Here is a 24,606-nt window from a genome sequence, read left to right as displayed (position 1 = left end):
CCCCCCCCCCCCTCAAGAACCATAACTCTTGAATTTTTCTGTCCACATTGTCATACAAAAAAAATAGCCCTCATATGGCTAACTACTTTTGAATGACAACATTCATTTTACCATATAATCTGCTGAAAAAAAAATTCAAATGGTGGAAAAAAATCTAATTCCATCATCATTTTCTGCTTCTTTTTTGTTTTTACAGCGTTAATTCTGTGTTAAAAAATGACTTGACGGTATGATTCTTTGGGATAGTTAAACAGAAAATAGGTCAGATACCCAACTGTGAACAGGGGCTACAAAATGGTCTAACAAACCAGCTCAATAGTCTTTAGCTTTTAGGTTATATGGGCACAATGTCTTTGTCAGGAGGATTCCAGCTTGGAAACCTCTTGAAAAAGCACCGCAAAAAATGAACATAATGCACAGCGACATCAAAACACCATCACTGTGCACTTGATCCGTCTTATGTCTTTTTTTTTTTTTTAAAGGTCGAAAAACCTTAAAGTGGTTAAAAGAAGTAGAACGTTTGTTCTTCGGTGGCTTTCTTTGGACGCCATCCGTGTTTTATGCTTGAAGGTACCGAGCAAAGAAGCTGGATCAGCCAAAAAAACAACGAAGCGAAGACGCACCAGGAATGGGACTGCAGTCGTTTGCCTGAAGTGTTTTCGTTATGCAGTTCTGCCCACGTCTTAAAGACGTGGTGTGCATATAGCCTTAGCCACACATAGAACAGCAGACCTGTAAGCCATGATTTCAACAAGTAGTTCTGCAGCAGCTGCTGCCCCCTGCTGGCCCGAACCGTGCATGTGCACCTATGGGCAACATTACCTGTATGTTTCCTTAGGTGTTCTTTAAAATGTCCAAAGTGATCAAACTGTTTATCGCAGTACTGACAAACGTGGATTTTTTTGCCAGGTTTCGGCCTTTTGCTGCCGCCGCTTTCTTCTGGATGGTAACAGGTGAGGTGTTGCTTCCACGCAATCTCGCGTACGTAGCTTTTATTGCATATTTCACACTTATAATTGTCAGCGGAGTGTGATTTCATGTGCTCCTTTAAATGGTAAAACAATTTAAATGAACGATTACATTTCTGACAATGGAACATGTTGTTGACATGTGACAGATGCACTTCCATAACCTCAATGCCTTCTACCTGTTTGCCCGCGGCGTCACTTTCGTTGGCGCTGTCTTCTTGAAGCTGCCTTTTTCTCTCGCCTTGGCGGTATTTACTGGTAATGTCTGCTAGAAGCGCCAGTGCGGAGTCGTCCGAAGTGCCAGTGCTCTGGATGTATTTCACAGACTGTTCTGGGGAAGTCACAGCTTCCAGAGCCTCCATGTTCTCCTCTAACTCAATGGTTCCTTCAGTTATTTCTACCTCAATCTCCACTGGCTCGCCCTCCGAATTTGGCAAACTTTCGGTGATCACGTTACTTGTGTCCGAAATCCTCCATCTTTTAACGCTTTCTTCTTCTTGTGGCTTTTCTTCGATGACTATGGTTTCTTTGTTCCTAAGCAAATACATACAGGCTCAATAAATGCTTGTAAAGTTCAGAAAACTATACAGAGGACATGGATGTGCTTTACAACTTATTTATGGGGGTTAAATATCTACAGCAAAATAATACGTAAAAAATAATTATAAAATTGCACTATAAATGCATTATTTGTAGAGATCGCTTACGCTAATGTCGGTGTTAGCGCCCATAGTCTCTCTTTCTTAGGCGGAGAAGGACGCACATGCGCAGAAAGACACATGCGCAGAACATCACTACGCCAAATAGTAGACTCCTATTTCCTGGAGTGTACAGCAGCCACACGGACATAGACTAGCTCTGGACTCCTGACTTCTTGAGGAGTTTTCTAGGTAACAACGCCTTTAACAGTAGTGCAGGGAGATTATTGAGGTTTTGTTTTTTACCGGAGCTATAACTTGTCTAACAATAGTGCCTAAAATAAAGAGAACAAACAAAACCAATACCATTGTGCTGCTGTTTCTGACACTTCATAGGCGTACACTTAAAAAAAAAAATTGTTTTTTTTCAACCTCTATTTTTTTCACGCCATCTTCCAGGGGGTAAAGGGAGATTAAAACTTTTATATTAAAAAAAAAAAACACAACATTTTACTTTTTATTTTGTAGTCCCCCTAGGTTACTCGAACCTCTGATCATCAGATTACTTCTACTACACATTACACGGCAGTACAACAGCACTGCAGTACAAGCATCCATTTTTCACATCTATCAGTCATGTATGGCATATCCTGTGTTCAAGGTGAGAATACCCTTTTAACTGAAGATGTAGCAGCTGGAAATGTGACAGTGAGAAGATGTAAAAAGTCCATAAAAGGGTAAATCAGTTGGTGTTCCCCCTAAACTGGACCGTGCGGGCCATTTTATTTCTAACTCCTTTAAAGGCAGCATATAGATGATTTATAATGTCCAACCCACGAGCATGTATGGATCAGGGACAGGCTCCCTTATTGCAAGTATCTATATTTTTTTCTGAAACACTGCAGCTTTTCAGAGAGAACTTACCTTGGATGTGACCCGTGAAAAAGGTGCCGTGGATGACTAGTCAGAGAGGCGGGCTCCCCGCTAGCTTCTCCCCCAAAGTGCTAGACTGACCAGTCTCTCTCCATACACAAATAGTGAGACCCGTCAATCAACCTATCGGGCTGGAAAAAGCTAGAGGGGAGCTGCCCACCAGGGGCTACTCATCTCCGGCACCTTGCTCCCGGCTGTGCCTGATCCATGCGGCTCGTGGTTCGGGCAACATGAAACTTCTTACAGGTCACCTTAAACTGTTCCCAAGACACAGAAAAATCAAACTCCGCTCTCTCCATGTAGAAACATTCACACTTGCACATATAACTTTTTGATACCTGAACTCAAGTGCTTTGATAGCCTCGTGCATCTGCAGATACTCGGCTGCCTTGTAGATGTCCACGGCCTCCTCCTCCCCCTGCAGCATCAGCTTTGCAGTGTATGTGAACTCTATGAGATGTCGGAAGGCGGCATTACTCACTCCTGTGTACGGAATAAGCCACACGGTTAGATTTACAGCCATGCACACAAGGACGTACCTGCGAAGGGAACCATGACAATGATTTCTGCTGCAGATCTAGCACTTCTCTGAATGCGGAGCGGGATATAACCCGCCAACATCACTGATTGGCATTTTTCTGTGTGCACTCTGCATAGGCAGAAAGCTGCCAATCAGTGGTGGGGGAGAGGTTACACAGAGCAGGAGGACTAGATGGTATGAGACACTAACCCTGTAGTGATCATCTGCTGATAAAACACTGATTTTATCGAAACAAACAGCCTAGTAAGTGACACATCACTGCAATTAGGATCACTGCCCATATATTGTACTGTATTCAGATTACATAGCAAAAAGACCTGCTGACTGAAAAATAGGCAGCCACAAATTAAACACTTTTCTAAATGACTAATTAAAAATAATAAATATCTCCCTCTGTTTATTATTTTTAATTATTTGTTTAGAAAAGTATGAGATCTCACTATTCTGACCAAGGCTTCATCCCATCGTTAAAAGTTATTATCTCCCCAGAGTACAGGTGACACCTTGAAGAGCGGTGATGGTCCCCCACCAATCCCAAGAACCGGCCACTGAAATGCTCCATTCAATGCTCAAGAGAAGGAGCTCAGGATTTCTGGAGGTCTCAAAGAATGAATGGAGCATTTCAGAAACCCGCATTCAGCATTGGTGGGGGCCCCATCGTTTGGATCTTCACCAACCATAAACTAACCTTTAGATAACTTATAATGATGGAAATAACCCTTTAACCCCTTTACGACATTCAAACGCCAAGCCCACATCTTTCCCCACACATGATGACTGATTTATTCAGTCATCATGTGCCTTTAACAGCTGCGGGTGGAGCGGTGCTCCACCCACGGCTGTTAACCAGTTAAGTCCCGCTGTGTCAGAATTCCTGTTGTCCTTCTACAGTTTAACCACTAGTGGCTGCTATTGTTCACCTTAATTGTGCTTCAATCCTACTCCTTACCACTGGAGGCTGCTGTTGTGTTCTGCAATTGCCCTTTACTAAGATGGCAAATTCAGAACCTGTGGGATCCATCTTGTTTCCTGTTTGGGCCTACTTAAAGCCGCATGGATCTCTCACTCATTGCTTGAGTATTTCAATCTCTTCACTGGCTCCCCATTGCTCAGAGAGTTCAGTTCAAAACCCTAACCATGACATACAAAGCCAGTCACAACCTGTCTCCTCCATATATCTCTGACCTAGTCTCCCGTTACACACCAGCACACAACCTCCAATCCTCACAAGATCTCCTGCTCTACTCCCCTCTTATCTCCTCTTCCCACAATCGCATACAAGATTTCTCCTGTGCTTCCCCCCTACTCTGGAACTCTCTACCCCAAAGTATCAGACTCTCGCCTACCGTGGAAACCTGCAAAAGGAACCTGAAGACCCACCTCTTCCGACAAGCCTACAACCTGCCGTAACCACCGCTCCACCATACCGCTGCACGACCAGCTCTACCCTCACCTACTGTATCCTCACCCATCCCTAATAGATTGTGAGCCCTCGCGGGCAGGGTCCTCGCTCCTCCTGTACCAGTCGCTGTCACATTGTGTTCAAGATTATTGTAATTGTTCTTGTATTATACCCCTTTTTCACATGTAAAGCACCATGGAATAAATGGCGCTATAATAATAAATAATAATAATAAAGTATTGTGTTTAGCTGTTAGCCTAGTTCCAGTCTCCAGCTCCTGAACATTCTTACCCAGACTGTTCTCACCTATCTATGGATTATTTCCTACAACTCCTTTGCTAACTCCAAGAACTTCTACTACCGCTTGCTGTTTCTGCTCAGGCTCCTTCGCCCACTGGTTTTCGGGAGTACTACGCCAGTATCGTAACACATATCATTCATCACGCCCATCGGTGCCAATTATGTGATGGGTTGACATGACAGCCGGGGGTCTGCTGAAGACCTCCGTGCCTGTCATTAAGATCGTTTAGCTGGCATTCCTAAGAGATTGTGATTTTTGCTATATATGTATAGAACAAGCGATCAGACAATCACAGCTTCAAGGCACCAAAGGGGACTATTAATACAGTATAAAAAATACAGTTTTAGAAATCTGAAAAAAAAAGTACAAATCACCCCTTTTTGCTGATTTAAAAAAATATAAATAAATAAAAATAGAAAATACACAGTCCGATCTATCAAAATATAAAAAATTAATCCGATCGGGAAATAGGGTAACAAGAAAAATAATCAAAAAACGGCAGTTATGTTTTTTTGGTCGCCGCAACATTTCGATACAATAATGCAGCAACAGGCGATCAAAACATCGGATCTACCCCAAAATGGTTTCAATAAAAATGTCAGCTCACGGTGCAAAAAATAAGCCCTCACCCAGCCCCAGATCCCAAAAAATGAAAACTTTATGGGTCTCGGAAAACAACGCCATAAGTAAAAAAAAAAAAAAAATGCTCACTAATTTCTGAATTATTTTTCACCACTTAAATAAAAAAACAAACAACAAAAAACTTTACATGTTTGATACCTGCATACTCGTACTGACCTGGAAAAATCATATAGCCAGGTCAGTTTTACCATATAGTAAACATGGTAAGTAAAAAAACAAAAAAAACAATTGTGGAATTGCACTTTTTCGCTATTTCAACACATTTGGAATTTTTTTCCCGCTTTTTAGTGCATCGCATGATAAAATGAATGGTGCCATTCAAAAGTGCAACTTGTCCCGCAAAAACCAAGACCTCACACGGATATGGGGCCAGAAAGATAAAAAAAAAAATGTATGGCTTTTTGAGCCAGGAGAAAAAATGAAAAATGCCTGAACTGAAAATCCCAAAGGTCATGAAGGGGTTAAATGTGGATCCCACAATGTACTCCAGTTTTTGATGACAATCCCTTAATATTTTGCCACTACTGTTTCAGTCCTCATGCAGTTTCCAATTTAATCAAAGCTACCCAAATTATGAATACACCGGGACAATATGGGGCTTTGCCCCTCATTGCACCAGGAAGCCCACCATCCATCACCTCCCCCAGGCCGCATACAGCAGTCTGATCATATATTGGCACAGTGGCGGCAGGAGGCAATGATGGTGGACAGCTGCAGTGAGTATTACACACAGATACCTACAACGTCTATCAGTAAAGCATCCAAGAGACACAGATACTATCGCCAAAGCACATTAGGACCCCAGAAATGGTTGTCTCCACCTACTGAAGGTGACAAGCTCAGTAAAACCTCTGAAATAATGGAAAAAAAATAAACACAATTTCACAGTTTATTACATTTTCATTATAACTGCGAAAATTACCTTCTATTTCCACCAACGGCTCTTCTGTAAAATCCTTAAAGAATTGGTAGAAAAAATGGCTGCAGGCGGCAAGAACGGCTTTGTGGGCTTTGAACTGGTGTCCTGGAAATAATACAGGAGTCATTAGTATAATGTATTCACTCCCTAGGATATCAAATAACTATTCTTTAAAAGGGGTTGTGCAGGAGAGAGATATTCATGGCATATTCTTAGGATGGGTCATTACAGGGGTACTCTGGGGACAGAAGAAAAAAACAACAGAAAAATACAGTGTTGGCAAAAAAAAAAATCTCTACGAGTTCAACGAAACCACAAAATCTTAACAGTCAAGTGTTTTATTGTGGATATTTTGTTACAATTAGTATTTTGTCATGTCACCCTTACATTTCATCACCATCTGCAGTTGTTTTGGCATGGATTCAGCAAGGCTGGTGACGTACGTGGAGTCCATGGTTCCCACCAGTGTCTTCAGCGCCTCCTTTAGGATTGTTGATGTTGCTGGCTCGTGTCTCTTGACCCTTGTTTTTTATTAAATTCCAGGCATTTTCTATGGGGTTAAGGTCAAGGAAATTACCTGGCCACTCTAAAATGTTAATGTTATGCTCATTTAGAAATGTTGTCATGGCCTTGGCTTTGTGAAAGTAATCACCCAAAATGAAGCATGTTCCAAAACATTAATATAACTGCTTCCTTTCATACTTATATTCTTGGTAAGGAGGTACAGACCGGCCCTGCCCATGCCTCCACTGACTGCACCCCACACCATCACACTGTCAGCGTATTTCCAGTCTTAACTGTATATTTAGGGTCATACCGTGACGCGGTACTAGGACAACGCACAATCTTTGAACCTCCCCTGACCAACCTGAAAGTGCTCTCATCACTAAACATCACTTTCTTCCACTTTTCAGATGTCCAATCTTGATATTTCTTACAAAAGGCAGGCCTTTCCTTCTTCATTGCTGCTGTGAGCAGGGGCTTCTTCGCAGCATAGTGACTTGGTAGACCCAGGTCCTTCACCAGGCAGTGACGAATTGTCCTAGTTGTGACCTTCTGGAGGAGCGTAGGGTACTTGTTTTTTAGGTCAATGGTGGTTTTAGAAGGATTTGACATCACCTCAAGCTTTAGAAGCTCATCAGTCCTGGGTGAAGTCTTCTTAGGTGCACCAGAGCCGGACTTCCTCTGCGGCACCATCCCAGGAGGCAATGATGCCGCCGACCGCTTCAGTTGATAAATTGCCTCTCTCGACGCACCCAGATCTCTACAGCAATCACCGAATCCCCCTTCTCTAGCAGAGTCAAGGCACAGGATTATTCTTCAATGTTACGCTTCTTCCAACCCATTGGGGGAGATAATTAAAAACTGACTAATAGCAAAACTGGCTTAGTTTCCCATAACAACCAACCAGAGTGCAGCTTTCATTTTACCAGAACAGTGTGAGAAGTGAAAGCTGAGCTTTAATTGGGTGCTATGGACAACTAAGCTAGTTTTGCTAATAGACAGTTTTTGATTATCTCCCCCATTGTGTGCACTTTTAATAAGTGAAATCATGATGCAGATTTTACATGTAAAACATTTTTTGCCAGCACTGTAATGTCTTCCTGATCCATTGACTAGAGATACCAGGAGTGCTGATATAAGAAGAGGCTACTCACACTGCTGTCCACCCTGTCTATCTAATCTAATACTGGAGATACCAGTGGTGCTGAGGTAAGAAGAGGCTGCTCACACTGCTGTCCACCCTGTCTATATGATCTAATGCTGGAGATATCAGTCGTGCTGAGGTAAGAAGAGGCTGCTCACACTGCTGTTCACCCTGTCTATATGATCTAATACTGGAGATACCAGTGGTGCTGAGGTAAGAAGAGGCTGCTCACACTGCTGTCCACCCTGTCTATATGATCTAATGCTGGAGATATCAGTGGTGCTGAGGTAAGAAGAAGCTGCTCACACTGCTGTCCACCCTGTCTATCTGATCTAATGCTGGAGATATCAGTGGTGCTGAGGTAAGAAGAAGCTGCTCACACTGCTGTCCACCCTGTCTATATGATCTAATGCTGGAGATATCAGTGGTGCTGAGGTAAGAAGAAGCTGCTCACACTGCTGCCCAATATATCTATCTGATCTAATGCTGGAGACATCAGTGGTGCTGAGGTAAGAAGAAGCTGCTCACACTGCTGTCCTCCTGTCTTTTCTGCTACTACAAGAGAACCCTTTTAAAATCAGATGAGTGTACTGGCTGTAGGACCCCCACCAATCTATCAGCTGTTTATAGCTCCTGTTGGAGCAGCGCTAATCTGTGCATTGGGTACTGAGATATTCTCAATCAAACCTTATAAGATAGGTCATCAATATCTAAGCAATGGACAACCCCTTCAATACGGTGAATCCCCAATATCATCCTCTTATTGTTTGCTGTAATTATTACTGAGGCCTTATTCTCATTAAGGCTATATGCTATTTCTTTGGTCTCCCCAACCGCACACATGTACACACTCAGGCTAGGGAGCATGTGCTCTCAATAGGGAAATGAGAATATTCGCATAGGTGGACACCTCTCGTAGTGGTGTATCTACTATTAGAATAAAAGGACTGGGCATGCTGAAGTCCAACATGCCTGATCTTAGTTTCTTTGATACCTGGCATATGGTGAGAAACATAATACCCCCAAACTCATTAGATGGTTGGCTAGTTCAATGAAAATCAATATGTTCGGCCAACGTTTATCCATTGTGTACTGCCAGAAGTCAATAATCTCTAATGTCTCGTAATCTTCCCCAAGGGACATCATAGACAGAAATTGCTAGGCACGGTGTTCATAGACTGGCATCAGTACGGCGTACACTTCTTAAATGGATTAGAACTAATCATTTCCAGACTCATGAATAGCAAATTTGAGTTCTGTAATAAGAAATTATTTAAAGGGGTATTCCCATCTTCAAGATCCTATCCCAATATGTAGTAGGTGTAATAATAATAATATTAGCAAATACCTCCAATTATAAATGTAGTATAGTTTTTCTGATTCACTATGTCTTTCCTCATGTGCAGGCATTGCAGGACCTTAGCTATCCATGGTTACGTCCACTGATAAAATGACAGCTAGCTGCTAGTGGTCGTAACCATGGATACCTAAGGTACTGCAATGCCTGCACATGAGGTAAGTGGCATAGCGAATCAGAAATACTATACTACATTTCTAATTGGAGGTATTTGCTAATATTATTATTATTACACCTACTACATATTGGGATAGGATCTTGGAGATGGGAATACCCCTTTAATGTCTATTTTCTTAAAAGCAAATTTTCAGATTGTGATATGACATAGAACATCAGAATGAGCAACATAATCGGAGACACTTACCATCCACAATCAAGGTGATGTCCGTGAATTGGTCCAGTTCCCGCTGCTCGTTTAACCTGTCCATCATGACTTTATAGTGGTCTGGGAATTCCTGCATGCAGCCCATCGTCTCCTCCGCTTCCATGCCTCAACAGCTAGTCTGAAAAACAGAGACGAGTCAGGGGGCTGTTCACAATGCACTTGCAGTGCAATCAGGTCTCCAAAAAATGTCTTTTTTTTCATATTTACAAAGTTATTCATTTTAACCAGTAAAATAAATAATATGTTGTCAAAAAACAAAACTATACCAGTCTGAGAGCTCAGTTATCATACTGACAGGACATTTTTACTATACAAGGAGCGATAAAAAACAAAAATGAAAGCAGTCCAGCTCCACGATCACGAAGATTTCTTTATTTTAGTGTGAATGACTATAAAATTCCAATGCAATTTTTTTTTTTAGAATATCACGATAGAAGTATAAAACATCGATTTTCTTTCAGGTGAGTACACCCTTAAAAGTATAAAACATTGAGGCGTTTCATAACTATCGCAATATTTTAAAAATTGCACTGGAACTTTTCACAATGAAATAAAGAAATCTTCATGATCGAAGCTGGACTGCTTTCGTTTTTGGACTTTTCCTGGGTCAAGGCACAGACGCAGTCATTGCTCCGAACCACGAGGAGCTGGATTTCCCTTCTTTCGCTAAAAACAATACCCAAAAACTAATAGCAGAATTGCATTTTTTTTCCACAACTTCTTACCATCTAGATGGTTTTAAGTTTCTCCAGTTTTTCAGCACATAATATGGAAAATTGAATGGCATCATTGTAAACCACAATTTATTTTGTAAAAGCAAAGCCCTCATAAGGCGCTACCGATGGAAAAGTAAAAAAGTTTGAAGATAAGGGGATGGGAAAGTAAAGAGCAAAAATCAAAACCTATAAATAAGTACCTTAAAAAAGGAGTACAGTGGCGCTAGTAGATGGTCTGATAGTCCTGCTGCAAATTGGGGCACTAGCCACAAAGTGCCCAAATAGAAAATTGTAATAATAGACAATGAGATAATTTGCGCTGGACTACGAGATTGCAAGAAGTAGTGAGAAGTGGTAGGGTAAAAGGTATATTTTATTAAAACAGAATGACGTACATTAAAAATTATTAAAACCAATACAAAAGGGGATGTGGATGATGGTCCTGATTGCAGGGAATCCTGTTTAGGATCAAATTCGTATTGGAAGCGGTTGGTAAATAGGTCACATAGAGGGATTTTTGGTACTAACCGTAAAATCTCTTTCTTGGAGCCTTCATTGGGGGACACAGTACCATGGGGTGTATGCTGCTGTCGCTAGGAGGTTGACACTAGGCAAAAAAAGAAATAGTTCCTCCTCCGCAGTATGCACCCGCCTACAGGCACCAAGCTCACCAGTTAGTGGCTAAAGCAGTAGGAGAAACATAGAACAATTAACTATGCAATGCCCAACGGGGCACAACCGTGAAAACTAAATTAGATGCCCAATCGGGCCAACTGTACCTATGCCCAAAATCAGGGAGGGTGCTGTGTCCCCCAATGAAGGCTCCAAGAAAGAGATTTTACAATGAGTACCAAAAATCCCTCTTTCTTTATCGCTTCATTGGGGGACACAGGACCACGGGACGTCCAAAAGCAGTCCCTAGGGTGGGAGAACAAAAAGATAGCCACAGACTAGGTCAGACTGCGGCAACTGCCGCCTGCAGGACCTTCCGTCCAAGACTGGCATCAGCCGAGGAATACGTGTGGACCTTGTAAAACCTTGAAAGGGTGTGGAGTGAAGACCATGTTGCGGCCTTACAGATCTGAGAAGCTGAAGCCTGATGGCGAACAGCCCAAGAGGCCCCCACCGCCCAGGTGGAGTGAGCCCTTACCCCCGGAGGGGGAGATTTGTCCGAGACGCGGTATGCTTCCAAAATGGTCGAACGTATCCAACGGGCGATGGTTGACTTGGAAGCAGGAAGACCCTTGCGACGCCCCTCGGGGATGACAAACAGGGCATCCGAACGCCGAAGGGAAGCCGCTCTAGAAAGGTACACACGCAAAGATCTGACCAGATCCAGTTTGTGCAAGGATTTCTCCCGAGGGTGCACTGGGGCCGGGCAGAAGGAAGGCAAAACAATGTCCTCATTGATGTGGAAAGAGGAGACCACTTTTGGCAAAAAGGAAGGCACTGGCCTAAGCACTACCTTGTCTTGATAGAAGACCAGAAAAGGCGACATACAAGAGAGGGCTGCGAGCTCTGCAACCCTCCTAATAGAGGTAACAGCCACCAGGAAAGCCACCTTCCAGGAGAGAAGCAAGGCTGAGATATCCTGAATGGGTTCCAATGGGGGCTGTTGAAGGACGCTCAGGACCATATTAAGGTCCCATGGATCCACCGGGGGGCGATAAGGCGACACCAGGTGAGCCACCCCTTGTAGAAACGTCTTGACCTGAGGACGGAAAGCCAAGTTACGTTGGAATAGAATGGACAAGGCCGAAACCTGGCCTTTGAGAGTGCTTAGAGAGAGTCCCGCTTCCAGGCCAGACTGAAGAAAAGCCAAAATGACCGGTAGCGAAAAGGACATGGGAGCTAGCTGATCATTCTCACAGTGACGAAAAAGGCTCTCCAGGTTCTGTGGTATATGCGTGAGGTTGCGGGTTTCCTGGCACTAATTAGGGTCTGGATGACATTGTCCGCAAAACCCGCCTTCTTCAACAGAGAAGAGAAGGTGAATTCCCCAGCGGAGATAGTCTATCTTTTCCCTCGGGAGAAGGACCCGGGCATGGGTCGTGTCGAACTGCATCTCTAGAAAGGTTAAGCACTGAGATGGGACCAGGGAAGATTTGTCTGTGTTGATCAGCTAGCCTAACCGAGAGAGGTGATCTGGAGACTGTAGAGACAGTCCCTGAACGTGGGACCCTTGATCATTAGGTCGTTGAGGTAGGGGATAATTACAATCCCCCTGGCTCGTAGAATGGCCATGACCGTCGCCATTACCTTTGTGAAAACCCTCGGGGCGGAGGCAAGCCCGAAGGGGAGAGAAGTGAACGGTTAATGTGCGTTCTGGAAGGCAAATCGAAGGAACTTCTGATGTGGTGCGCAGATTGGGATATGAAGATAAGCATCCTGAATGTCCATTGAACATAGATATTCCCCAGCCTCCATCGAGGCGATTACCGACTTGAGAGACTCCATTCTGAAGTGCCGTACGCGTACCTGTGGGTTTAGTTGTTTGAGGTCTAGGATAGGATGTAGTGAGCCGTCCTTTTTCGGAATGACGAAAAGATTGGAGTAGAAGCCTGAACACCTTTCCTGAAGGGGGACTGGAACTATGACTCCTGAGCGCAGAAGGGAGGCAATGGCCTGAAGGAAACCGGGAAGCAGAGATGGATGCGGGTGGCGGGACCTGAGAAATAGTGCTCCTGGTATGGCGTTGAACTCGATCTTGTAGCCTGAGGTTACAATCTCCTTGACCCAGGCATCCTCTATTGCCGATACCCAGGGGTCTTGGAACAGAAGTAGACGGCCGCCCACCCTGGGAGAAATCCCGGGGGGAGTGACCAGTCATGCTGAGGAAAATCTGTTGGATCGTGATCGGGATCCAGAGGGCTTGGAAGAGTGACCTTTTGCGTGCCAGTTGGGAGTGGGCCTAAAGGTAGGTTTACGTCTGTCTTGCTTTGCTGGGGTACGGTCCTGTTGAAAGGAGGGTCCTGGTTGAGCGAACCGACGAAAGGACCGGAACTGAAGGGAACATTTCCTAGGAAAGGGGCGATTAGGTCTCGGCTGGGGAAGGGAAGTGCTCTTGCTCCCAGTGGAAACAGAGATGATCTGGTCTAACTTAGACCCAAACAGTCTGGAGCCCTGAAAAGGGAGATCTGTTAGTGATTTTTTGGAGGCCGGGTCGGCGTTCCAAGCCTTCAGCCAAAGAATCCTACGTATAGCGATGATATTGCTAGAGACGCGGGCTGAACAGGTAGCGGCATCAAGGGACGCCGTGAGCAGGTATTTCCCTGCGTGGGCGATCTGATCCGCTAGGTCAGCCAGATCGTCTGGGGCAGCCCCTGTAAGGATGCCCTGCCTAAGCTGTTTGGCCCATGCGGAGACTGCTTTTGAGGCAGTCAAGTTGAGGCGAAGAAAGGACAAAGGGAGGTGCTAACAGCCTCGAAGGCTGACTTAGCTAAGGCCTCAACCTGTCTATCCGAAGTGTCCTTGAGGGACGAACCGTCTGGAAGGGACAGTACCGTCTTAGCCGAGAGACAGGAGGATCCACCGAAGGGGACTCCGCCCATCTGCTGACGAGGTCGTGGTTAAAGGGGTATAGCATGTCTAACTGTTTCTTTCCAGTGAAGCGCTTTTCTGGATGCTCCCACTGTTTCTGAAAGACACCATCAAATTCTGAATGGTTAGAAAAGGTGTGTGACAGGAGCTTGATTCTCTTGAAGGAAACGGAGTAGTCCTGAGAAGGGCTCTCGTCCTCTTTAACATGCAGAGTCTGATTGACGGCCGATATAAGGCTGTGAACCATGTCCTGGATTCTAGAATATTGGTCCGTGTCGGTTCCAGAGTCAGAATCGGATTCCGTGTCTGATCCCGGAGCGACCTCTGGGGAAGAGGTGCGAGATGCAGGGAGCAATTTGGAGTCTGGAGAGCTGGAGGATGAACTTGTGTGAGTCCGTTTCTGAGAACGTGCCCTCGGTCTGCCCTTAGAAGGAGGGGGCAGGGGTGCCTGCGAATCGTCCATTGGAATGTTCGGAGCACTGGTGGCCGAGGATAGCATGGGCAAGCGTTCTAGGACCTGCACCAGAGATTGAGATACCTTGGTGAGGTCAGAGACAGACTGGGACATAGCAACAGCCCACTCCGGAGGAGGGGGAGTTACCTCGTCCTGGGCGGCAGGGGGATCTTGGGGTGCCAGCATGGTGGGAGGCTTGCAGGTCGAGCAGAAAGCCGTTGTCAGACCTGCGGGCCACTTAGTACTGCAAAGAGCACAGGCGTAGTATGTGACAGTGTGAGTGGGACGGACAGAAAGCTCCCTGGATTTGGGCATATGTGCCTAACCAGGAATACTGTAGAGGAGGGAGCCTGTGGTGTGTGTAAGTGCCAGAGCAGGGCCTACCCGGTCTGGAATGTGCACTGTCCCTTATCCCCCGTCGGAAGGTCCGGGGCTGCGGAGACAGCAGGGCTGCGGTGATGAGGCAGTCAGACAGAGTGATGCTGCCGGAGCCAGAACAGAGAGCAGCGTAGAGGGGCGGGACAGGAGCAGAGCGTGCTGCCCTGAGTAACCTAGGGGAGTCGAAGCTCCGATAGGCAGAAGGAATGGGGGCGGGCTTAAGAACTCAGCCGCTGATAGGTCCTCCCTCCCAGGCCGCTCCGAGGAGGGGGCTGGGGTGAGGAATGGGCAAGGACTGGCCACCGGGAATCACCCTGAGACACCTGAAGGTGACAGGGGATAGGTCCTACCCAGCGGGTCCGAGAGTGGGCGATGTGGGAAATGCCACACTGCTCTCTCGGTCGCTTGAGAATGGGGATAACAGGGGACGCAGTGTTCCCTGTTAACCCTGAAGAGCTGTATCTGAAAAATAAAATACAACACAACAGGGTTGGATCAGTTAGGATCCAGGTCTACCTCCTACAGACACTAAGCTTAAACTGGTGAGCTTGGTGCCTGTAGGGGGTGTATACTGCAGAGGAGGAGCTATTTCTTTTTTTGCCTAGTGTCAACCTCCTAGCGACAGCAGCATACACCCCATGGTCCTCTGTCCCCCAATGAAGCGATAAAGAAAGGTCAATTTAGTTTGATGTGGTGATACACCTTAAAAGAAAAAAGAGGAAATTGGGTTAGGTTCTGGGTTGTTTTACAGAAAGGCTGGATCGGGATTCCGTGTTTATACCTGAATGATAAACAACTTTTATGTGACCTATCTACCAACCGCTTCCAATATGAATTTGATCCTAAACAGGATTCCCTGCAATCAGGACCATCATCCACATCCCTTTTTGTATTGGTTTTAATAATTTTTAATGTACGTCATTCTATTTTAATAAAATATACCTTTTACCCTACCACTTCTCACTGCTTCTTGCAATCTCGTAGTCCAGCGCAAATTATCTCATTGTCTATTATTACAAAAATCAAGAACTGCCAGGTGCTGAAGGGTTTAATAAGAAAGAAGTGCTGTTCTGCGACACGTAACATCGGCTCCACTCGGGCTCTTCTGCGTAGAAGGTGGACAGTCCTGGCCCAGCGGAGAGGTGCGTGATTGGGGCTGTGTGCTGCATCTCACTCTTCTTGTGACACAGTAACAGTATTATTCTGTGCAGTGTAATGAATGAGGCGCAAAGCCGTCAACTAGGTGACATCACTGAGAACACAATTTTAGTTGAGTTAGATCTGACTAACGACTTCTAAATCCAAAACGGACCCCAGCTTTACTCTATCACAACAACTTTTTAAGTTACAGGATACCCTCCCTTGGTCTTGACACTGTTATAGGGATAATGTCCCCCAATTCTGTTAATATCCCCCATTCTGGTATATATGGCCCCCTCCTTCCTGTTATACATGGCCCTCATCCCCTTCCTGATATGTATGGCCCCCGCATCCCTCATCCCCATCCTGGTATGTATGGCACTCTTCATTCCTGTATGTATGGCCCCTGACATCCTGGTATGCAGGGCTGTGTATTCAGAGCCCATTTTGATGGAGTCTGTATAAAATATACCGACTCCAACTCTTAAAATATATAATTGGTTACAGTAGTTCAATGCAGTTTGTGGGGAATATTTTTTCATAAGAATTTAGGAAAGTTATGAAATGTCCTATAAATGTCTGTCCTATTCCTGATCTAAGGGTCTAGACAAGCGTTTCCCAAACCCCATCCTCATGGCCCCCCACAGGTCATGTTTTCAGGATCTCCTTAGTATTACACAGGTGATTGAAGTATCATCAAGGCATCAGGAATTCTCTCACCTGTGCAATACTAAGAAGATCCTGAAAACATGACCTGTGGGGGGCCGTGAGGATGGGGTTTGGGAAACACTGGTCTTGAGTTTTAGCTGAGATTAATCTGTTCTACAGTAAATTTATCACTTAAGCATGAGCCATGTAAGAGGGAGTCAGCGGCATGGAAATTGAGGAGTCGGAAGTTTGGCTTACCGACTCCACAGCCTTGCTGGTAAGCGTGGCCCCCCTCATCCCGGTATGCATGGCCCCCCTCATGCCTCATCCCTGTATGTATGGCCCCCTTATCCTTGTATACATGGCCCCCTCCCTCATCCCGGTATGTATGTATGTCCTCCTCATCAACCATCATGCTGCACAGAAAAAAAAATAAACAATCATACTCACCTCCTCTCTCCTCCAGCGCGGTTGTCCTGCTCTGTTGCCGACAGGGTTCTCACTGTGTGAGCCGTGCATGGCGTAACTGCCATGCGCCCTCACACAGCAAGATGCTCTACCGGAATAGTCACTGCTCCCGACGCCGGGACTGTGTGCGTGGGGAGCAGTGACCATTCATTCGCACACAGTCGCGACGTGGGGAGCAGTGACTATTCCGGCACAGAGCAGGACACAGCGCTGGAGGAGAGAGGAGGTGAGTATAACTGTTTTTTTTTATTATTTTTCTGTGCAGCGTGACGGGGATCAGGAGGTGCCACACATACCAGGATGGGGATGAGGGATGGGGGGGCCATAAAAATCAGGAAAGGGATGAGGGCAACATATAACAGGAAGGATGGGGCCATATATACCAGAAGAGGGGCATACATACAGGGATGAAGGGTGCCATACATACCAGGAGTCGCACTGCAGGCACAGTGTGCCGGCTATTAAGAAAAATTAATATTCACTGCTCCCCGCGCCCATGGGCGTGGGGAGCAGTGAATATTCATTTTCTTTAGTAGCGGGCACAGTGTAAGCTGCTGCCTCCTGTGCCCTACTACTCCGCCGCTATCGCTTCCCCTACATCCCCCCACAGCTACAGTATTTATGTATATCGGACTAGAAGATGCACCCCCCACTTTACTCCAAAATTGTGGAGGAAAAAAGTGCGTCTTATAGTCCGAAAAATACAGTACATCCCATCTACTCTGATACCGTCCCTCCATGACCTTCAAATCTTGGTGGAATTGTTCACCTTACTCATCACTGACTGCACCAAGGTTTTCAGGGAAATTAGCAAGATGGCAATGCAGAAAATGCCCCTTGATGCTTATGTTGCCACCCAGCATTTTGTAGCTCTCCAACAGTGTCTGAACAATTTTGGTGTAATTGTTTGATTACGCATTTCAAAGAAAGTCCTTGACAAGGTCTTGGAATGATAACCAAGAATTCTTTTGGAGTTCTGACATTGTCCTGATGAAATGTTCATCTTTGATGGTCCACATATTCGGCAGCTCAAACACACTGGCCTTTATTTCTTCACTACGTCACAGCCATTACTGGACTCCACTGGGATCAGCTTCAGAGAAGTGACATGCACTCAGATTTTTTTTCTTCCGCTAGGTGTTTATTAAAACCTCTTCAGGAGTAAAAAACAAAACAAAACAGAAAACAGCAAAAAACAATAGCTCAAAAATCTCATGGGAACAAAGTGTATTTCCCATAGAAACGAATAGGAAAAGCTTTCCCAAGTGTTTGTAAAGCAGCACTCCAGTGTTTTTATCATTGCAGCGCTGGAGTGGTGCCACTGATGTTCCTTTCCCCTAATATTATACTCAGCATCGGCCATCTCCATTTGTTCCCACCTCCAAAGCAGGAGAAAATTTTCATTTTTAGGAGCTCTACTACAAAGGGCCCATATATTGTTCTTGCACAGGGGCCCTTTTTTCTCAGTGTGCGTACGCACTGTACGCACCAACATGTAAATACGTGCACACTTTTAGTGAACTGTCATGCAGTATAACTGGCCTCCATGGACGCCCTCAGTTGGTGTGGTCCCATATGACGGACCCTCTGCTTTCTGTCCTACTCACATACCTGAGGAAATACATGGATTTCCTCAGTGTGATCATAAGCGCAGCAGTTTCCAAGCTGAAAAGCCATAAATCAGACAAACTGGGTTACAATGAAGCCAATCAGTGACAGAACTTCACATATCAGACTATTGGCAAAACAACGGCAAACCTGCAGTGTGAACACAGCCTTATCTAAGTAATAGGCTGTGAGCTTTTGTGACGCGTCATATTTTTCATGTACAAACAGCTCAGTGTCTTACAGCTCCAGCAGAGTGGATGGGATTTATAGGAATCTCCTGCCCTCTGAGCTTCTTTTTACCGTAGTGTAATCTGACCTGCGGGGCGAGTTTCACATCCGCACCAGACAATGTGTCTTGCGGATACGCTGAGTTTTCTGTGCAGATCTCCCCATAGACTTACATTAGATATACAAAAACAGGCAGTAAAAACGCCTGCAACCAGCACATGACTGTCAATAAAGGTGTCAACACCAAATACCAGGATGTGTCAAAAACAAACCAGCTTTATTTAAAACATGACATACCAACAAGAGACAAAAACACGAGAAAAATGCACTTAAAAAAACCCAAAACAATAAAATAACGCAAATAACCAAATAGGTGCAAAAAATTTGCAGCATTAAAAAGTGAACTAGTCATTGTGTGAAGGTACATGTAAGAGTATAATGGGCAGAGTATTCTCCCATCAGGAGTTGCCCATAGTAACCAGGCTGCTGCTCTCACTTGGAAATTGAAAGCAGTGAGGTCACCGGTTGCTATGGTAACTGCAGTGTCTAGTTCTCAGTCTGCGTTTTCACAGTAAAGCTCGAGACGTCACACGCCCCGCCCCTCTCATTTGCTATTGGCTGCTCGCCGAGCATCACGCTGCGCTCTTAACCAATCACCGTTTTGACAAATCAACCGGAAGGCCTAACTTTGCCGTCCTCCTCCTGATCCCCCAAATTCGGCTGTGGAGCCCCGCGGGTAACCCCGCACACAGCGCTGTCCCACCCCACCGCACGCGCGGAGGTCAGTGACATAATGCCCGTGGTGACCGGCCCCTCAGTACGGGCAGACGCTCCATTCTCCACAGTGTTGGCGCCAGTCGTTATTACGTCATCAAAACGCGCATTAAAATCTCCCCCTCACACGCTGCGGGTCTCCCTCCCGCCATTGTGAGGAGAAGAACCCGACTCGGCCGACCCGCAGCCTCTGCCCCGACTATCGGTGTCCTGTTACTCACCGCCACTAGTGACACTGGCTGCCCGCGGCCTCCTCCTAGCGAATGTGGATGGCTGTGGGGAGAGGGCGGGCGGCTCGGCTTCCCAGCGGCCACCGCACCGGAAGTGGCGTCATGGAGCCGCTAACCTGGCGGGAAACCTGAGGAGAAGCAGAGTGGGGAGCCGGGTGTGCGGCCCTGCTGATACTGACAGAGCAGACAGCTGTGCGGCGCACGGAGAGCTCCAGCTTCAGCCATTGGTGCACGGCCCTGCCGCACAGCCTGCTGGGGGGTGTAGTCTCACAAGGACTGGAGGCGCAGAGGCCTGGCTATTAACCCCTTCCTGTCCCCCTTATTCCAACAACCAGAAGTGTTAGGCTTCAAGGTTTCTGCATCTCTTGGCAGGAAAAAGTCTACTGCAGAAGCGCTTGGTTTTCCGAAATCTTGGTGCTTTTTGATGCGTTTTTTGTACAGCAATGAATGCATTTGGGAGCTAAATAAAGGTGGAATATCGCTTTAACCCTTGGATTACCGTCAGACCTGGAGTGAGTATATTGGTTAATTTAAATGATTAAAGAATGTGTCTGTTGTATTTCTAATAAAGTGTTTTACTCTGTTTGTTTATTCAACTCTTTACTTAGGTTTAGTAATGAGGGTGTCTGATTGACACCTCTTCATCACTAAACAAAGGGCTCTGGTGTCAGTGACGCCTAATCCCATTAGCGCTAATTACCATTCATGTAATTTCTGGGGCAGCTGTGACTGCTATTTTTAGCCTAGGAAGGGCACATTAGACCAACATGTTCCCTGGCTATTAATAACAGCTCACAGCTGTTTGATTAGCCGCTACGTCCCCATGATCAGCAACTAACTGCACTTTGGACGTGGCATATTTTTGCTGCGTCCAAAACGCTGTGTTCTAATGCCGCACTTGTTTTGTCAGTTCATGCAATGACATTTCAGTCTGTCAAAATCTGCAGCGCAGACTAGTATCTCTGCTAAAGAAATTGACATGCTGCAGGTGAGTTTGGGTATGTGCCCATGCTCAGCAGATGCTGCTAGTATGATCGTGGGCATACAGCCTAAAATTAAAAAAATGGCGTAGGCTCCCGCATCATTTTCATAACCAGCAGAGGGAAAGCCAACCACTGGGGGCTGATATTACTATAGCCGGGGAAGGTGCCATTAGCCAGAAATGTTCCCTGGCTATTAATAACAGCCCACACCTGTTTGCTTAGCCTTTGCTGGCTACGTTACAGGGGGACCCCAGAAAAAATTGCCGTAGGGTCCCCCTATAAAATTAACCAGCAAAGGCTAGGCAGACAGCTGCGGCTGATATTAATAGACAGTAAAGGGGCCATGGATCCTTGCTCCCCTCCGAGGCTAATAATACAGTGGTGGCTAAAAGTATTGGCACCCCTACAATTCTGTTAGATAATACTCAGTTTCTTCCTGAAAATGATTGCAATCACAAATTCTTTGGTATTATCTTCATTTAATTTGCTTGCAAGGAAAAAACACAAAAGAGAATGAAGCAAAAATCAAATCATTGATCATTTCACACAAAACTCCAAAAATGGGCCAGACAAAAGTATTGGCACCCTCAGCCTAATACTTGGTTGCACAACCTTTAGCCAAAATAACTGCGAACAACCGCTTCCGGTAACCATCAATGAGTTTCTTACAATGCTCTGCTGGAATTGTAGACCATTCTTCTTTGGCAAACTGCTCCAGGTCCCTGATATTTGAAGGGTGCCTTCTCCAAACTGCCATTTTGAGATCTCTCCACAGGTGTTCTATGGGATTCAGGTCTGGACTCATTGCTGGCCACCTTAGAAGTCTCCAGTGCTTTCTCTCAAACCATTTTATAGTGCTTTTTGAAGTGTGTTTTGGGTCATTGTCCTGCTGGAAGACCCATGACCTCTGAGGGAGACCCAGCTTTCTCACACTTATCCCTACATTATGCTGCAAAATTTGTTGGTAGTCTTCAGACTTCATAATGCCATGCACACGGTCAAGGAGTCCAGTGCCAGAGGCAGCAAAGCAACCCCAAAACATAGTTTGTAAAGCCGAATAAAGACTTGCGTCCATCAAGTTCTACCTGTTAGTTCTGTAATTGCTAAAGTTGATCCAGAGGAGGGCAAAAACCCCAAATGATTTGGCCAATCTTCACCTGAGGAAAAATTCCCTCCCGACTCTGAAACCAGCAGTCAGAATAAATCCCTGTATCAACTTACTATTTTATTTTATTTTTAAGTATATGCTGAAATCTGCCTGGTATCTAGAAATGCATCCAGTCCCCGCTTGAACTGGTGTAGTGAATCCGACATTACCGTCTCCTCACTCAGTGAATTCCATATTCTCACTGCTCTTACCGTAAAGAACCCCTTCCTATGCTGGTGCTGAAACCTTTTCTCTTCCAGTCTTAGTGAATGCCCTCTTGTTACCGTAATATTCCTCTTTTTGAACAAATCCCTGGCAAGGTCTCTATACTGTCCCCTAACATATTTGTACACATTTATTATGTCCCCCCTCAACCTTCTCTTTTCCAGGCTGAATAGTTCTAGTTTTGCCAACCTCTCTGGGTATTGCAGTCCCTCCATTCCCTTTATTAATTTTGTTGCCCTCCTTTGTACCTTTTCAAGCTCATTTATATCCTTTCTATATATTGGGGCCCATAACTGAGCACAGTATTCCAAGTGTGGTCTGACCAGTGCTTTGTACAGTGGAAGAACAATGTTCTCATCCTTTGCAGCTATACCTCTTCTGATACATCCCATTACCCTGTTTGCCCTTACAGCAGCGGCCTTACTTTGGGCACTCCAATTTAGTTTGCTATCAATCAAGATGCCCAAGTCCTTCTCCATCTCTGAATTCCCCAATGATTTCCCATTCAGTGAGTACTGGTGACTTCCATTTTTCCTTCCCATATGTATGACCTTACATTTCTCCTCGTTAAACCTCATTTGCCATTTAATGCTCCACCTACCCAGCTTATCCAAATCCCTCTGTAGGTCTGCACTGTCCTCTTTTGTATTAATTGTTTTACATAACTTTGTGTCATCTGCAAATATTGATATTTTACTATTTATCCCGTTGACTATGTCGTTAATAAAGATATTAAATAACATTGGGCCTAGTACAGACCCCTGTGGTACCCCACTAGTGACGCTTACCCAATCTGAGTATATTCCATTTATAACCACCCTCTGCCTTCTATCCTTTAGCCAGTTAGCTACCCACTTGCAGACATTTTCCCCCAGCCCCATCATTCTCATTTTGTATACCAACCTATTATGTGGCACGCTATCGAACGCTTTTGAGAAGTTGAGATACACGACATCCACTGGTTCCCCCTGATCTACTCGAGAGCTAACCTCCTCGTAGAAGTCAATCAGGTTTGTTTGGCAGGAGCGATTCCTCATGAATCCATGTTGGTTCGGGATTAAAGATTATTAGCATCAAGATGCTCCGTAATTGCCTCTTTAATGAAGCTTTCAAAAATTTTGCCCACAACGGACGTCAGACTCACCGGCCGATAGTTTCCGGCGTCACTTTTCGCTCCCTTTTTGAATATTGGCACTACATTCGCCTGTCGCCAATCAAGTGGCACAGACCCAGTCTCAACAGAGTCCTTAAATATAAGATATAACGGTCTGTCTATCACATTACTTAGTTCCCTTAGTACCCGTGGGTGTATGCCATCAGGTCCTGGTGATTTGTTTATTTTAATGTTACTGAGGCGTTTCTGTACCCCAGCTTGGGTTAGATTTGTCATACTTAGTGGAGGATTAAGTTTGTCACTTCTCATTTCTCCTGTTAGTTCGATTTCCTTTGTGAAAGTTGTCGAAAAAAAATTATTTAATAGATTAGCTTTATCCTCATCTTTCTCTATGATTTTGCCTTCCTCACTTTTTATCGGTCCAATATTATCCGATTTAATCCTTTTACTATTTATATACGTAAAGAACAGTTTGGGATTTGATCTACTTTCCCTAGCAATACGTTTCTCTGTTTCCTCCTTCGCTATTTTTATTTGTTTTTTACAGGTTCTCGTTTTTTCCTTGTAACACATTAGTGCCTCCTTACTGTTTTCCTGTTTTAATCTCTTGAATGCCTCTTTTTTGCTATTTAACGCCCCTTTTACGTTCTTGTTCAACCATATTGGTTTCCTCTTATTTCTGGCCCTTTTATTCCCATACGATATATACCTCTCGCACTGAGTATTCAGAATTCTTTTGAAGGTTTCCCATTTACTATTCGTATTCCTTTGATTAAGAACTTTGTCCCAGTCAATAAGTTGAAGGCTTTCTTTCAGCTGATCAAACCTCGCCCTCCTAAAGTTTAATGTTTTTGTTATTCCCTTATTGATAACCCTACTGAAGGGCATTTTGAAGTCGATAATATTATGGTCGCTATTACCTAGGTGCCCCCCATATCTGTACCTCAGTTATTCTATCAGGCCTATTAGTCAATATTAAGTCCAACACGGCCTTCCCTCTCGTTGGTTCCTGCACTAGTTGGGAGAGATAATTATTCTTAATATTTGTCAAGAACCTTTTTCCTTTCTGAGATCTACAGGTTTCTGTTTCCCAGTCAATATCCAGGTAGTTGAAATCCCCCATTACAATCACTTCATCAGGGAACCTCCGCCATGTTTGACTGTAGGGACCGTGTTCTTTTCTTTGAATGCCTCTTTTTTTTTCCTGTACACTCTACGT

At 45.0% G+C, this 24,606-nt stretch overlaps 1 protein-coding gene across 2 annotated transcripts in view; it reads right to left on the bottom strand.

Annotated features, from left to right (window-relative positions):
- The window catches only part of ZNF131 (zinc finger protein 131), a 28,230-nt gene extending 8,081 nt beyond the window's left edge, over nucleotides 1-20,149 (bottom strand). Inside the window, exons 1-6 of one of the 2 annotated variants that reach the window (XM_073680292.1) lie at nucleotides 19,910-20,147; nucleotides 9,714-9,852; nucleotides 6,348-6,449; nucleotides 2,878-3,022; nucleotides 1,148-1,502; nucleotides 823-1,045 (exon numbers count right to left, since the gene is read on the bottom strand). In XM_073680292.1, the coding sequence (XP_073536393.1) occupies nucleotides 823-1,045; nucleotides 1,148-1,502; nucleotides 2,878-3,022; nucleotides 6,348-6,449; nucleotides 9,714-9,837 (949 nt within the window). In that variant the 5' untranslated portion in view covers nucleotides 9,838-9,852; nucleotides 19,910-20,147. Of the gene's footprint in view, nucleotides 1-822; nucleotides 1,503-2,877; nucleotides 3,023-6,347; nucleotides 6,450-9,713; nucleotides 9,853-19,909 lie in introns of both variants that reach the window. The other variant, XM_073680291.1, reaches the window with a different exon arrangement.
- Between the last annotated feature and the right edge of the window lie 4,457 nt (nucleotides 20,150-24,606).

Source organism: Phyllobates terribilis, unplaced genomic scaffold, assembly GCF_046119375.1.
Source record: "Phyllobates terribilis strain yellow unplaced genomic scaffold, ASM4611937v1 Scaffold_1__5_contigs__length_1240528914, whole genome shotgun sequence".
Classification (NCBI taxonomy): Eukaryota; Metazoa; Chordata; class Amphibia; order Anura; family Dendrobatidae; genus Phyllobates; species Phyllobates terribilis.
The sequence above is the reverse complement of the archived record's forward strand: the minus strand, read 5'-3'. Positions and strand labels throughout refer to the sequence as shown.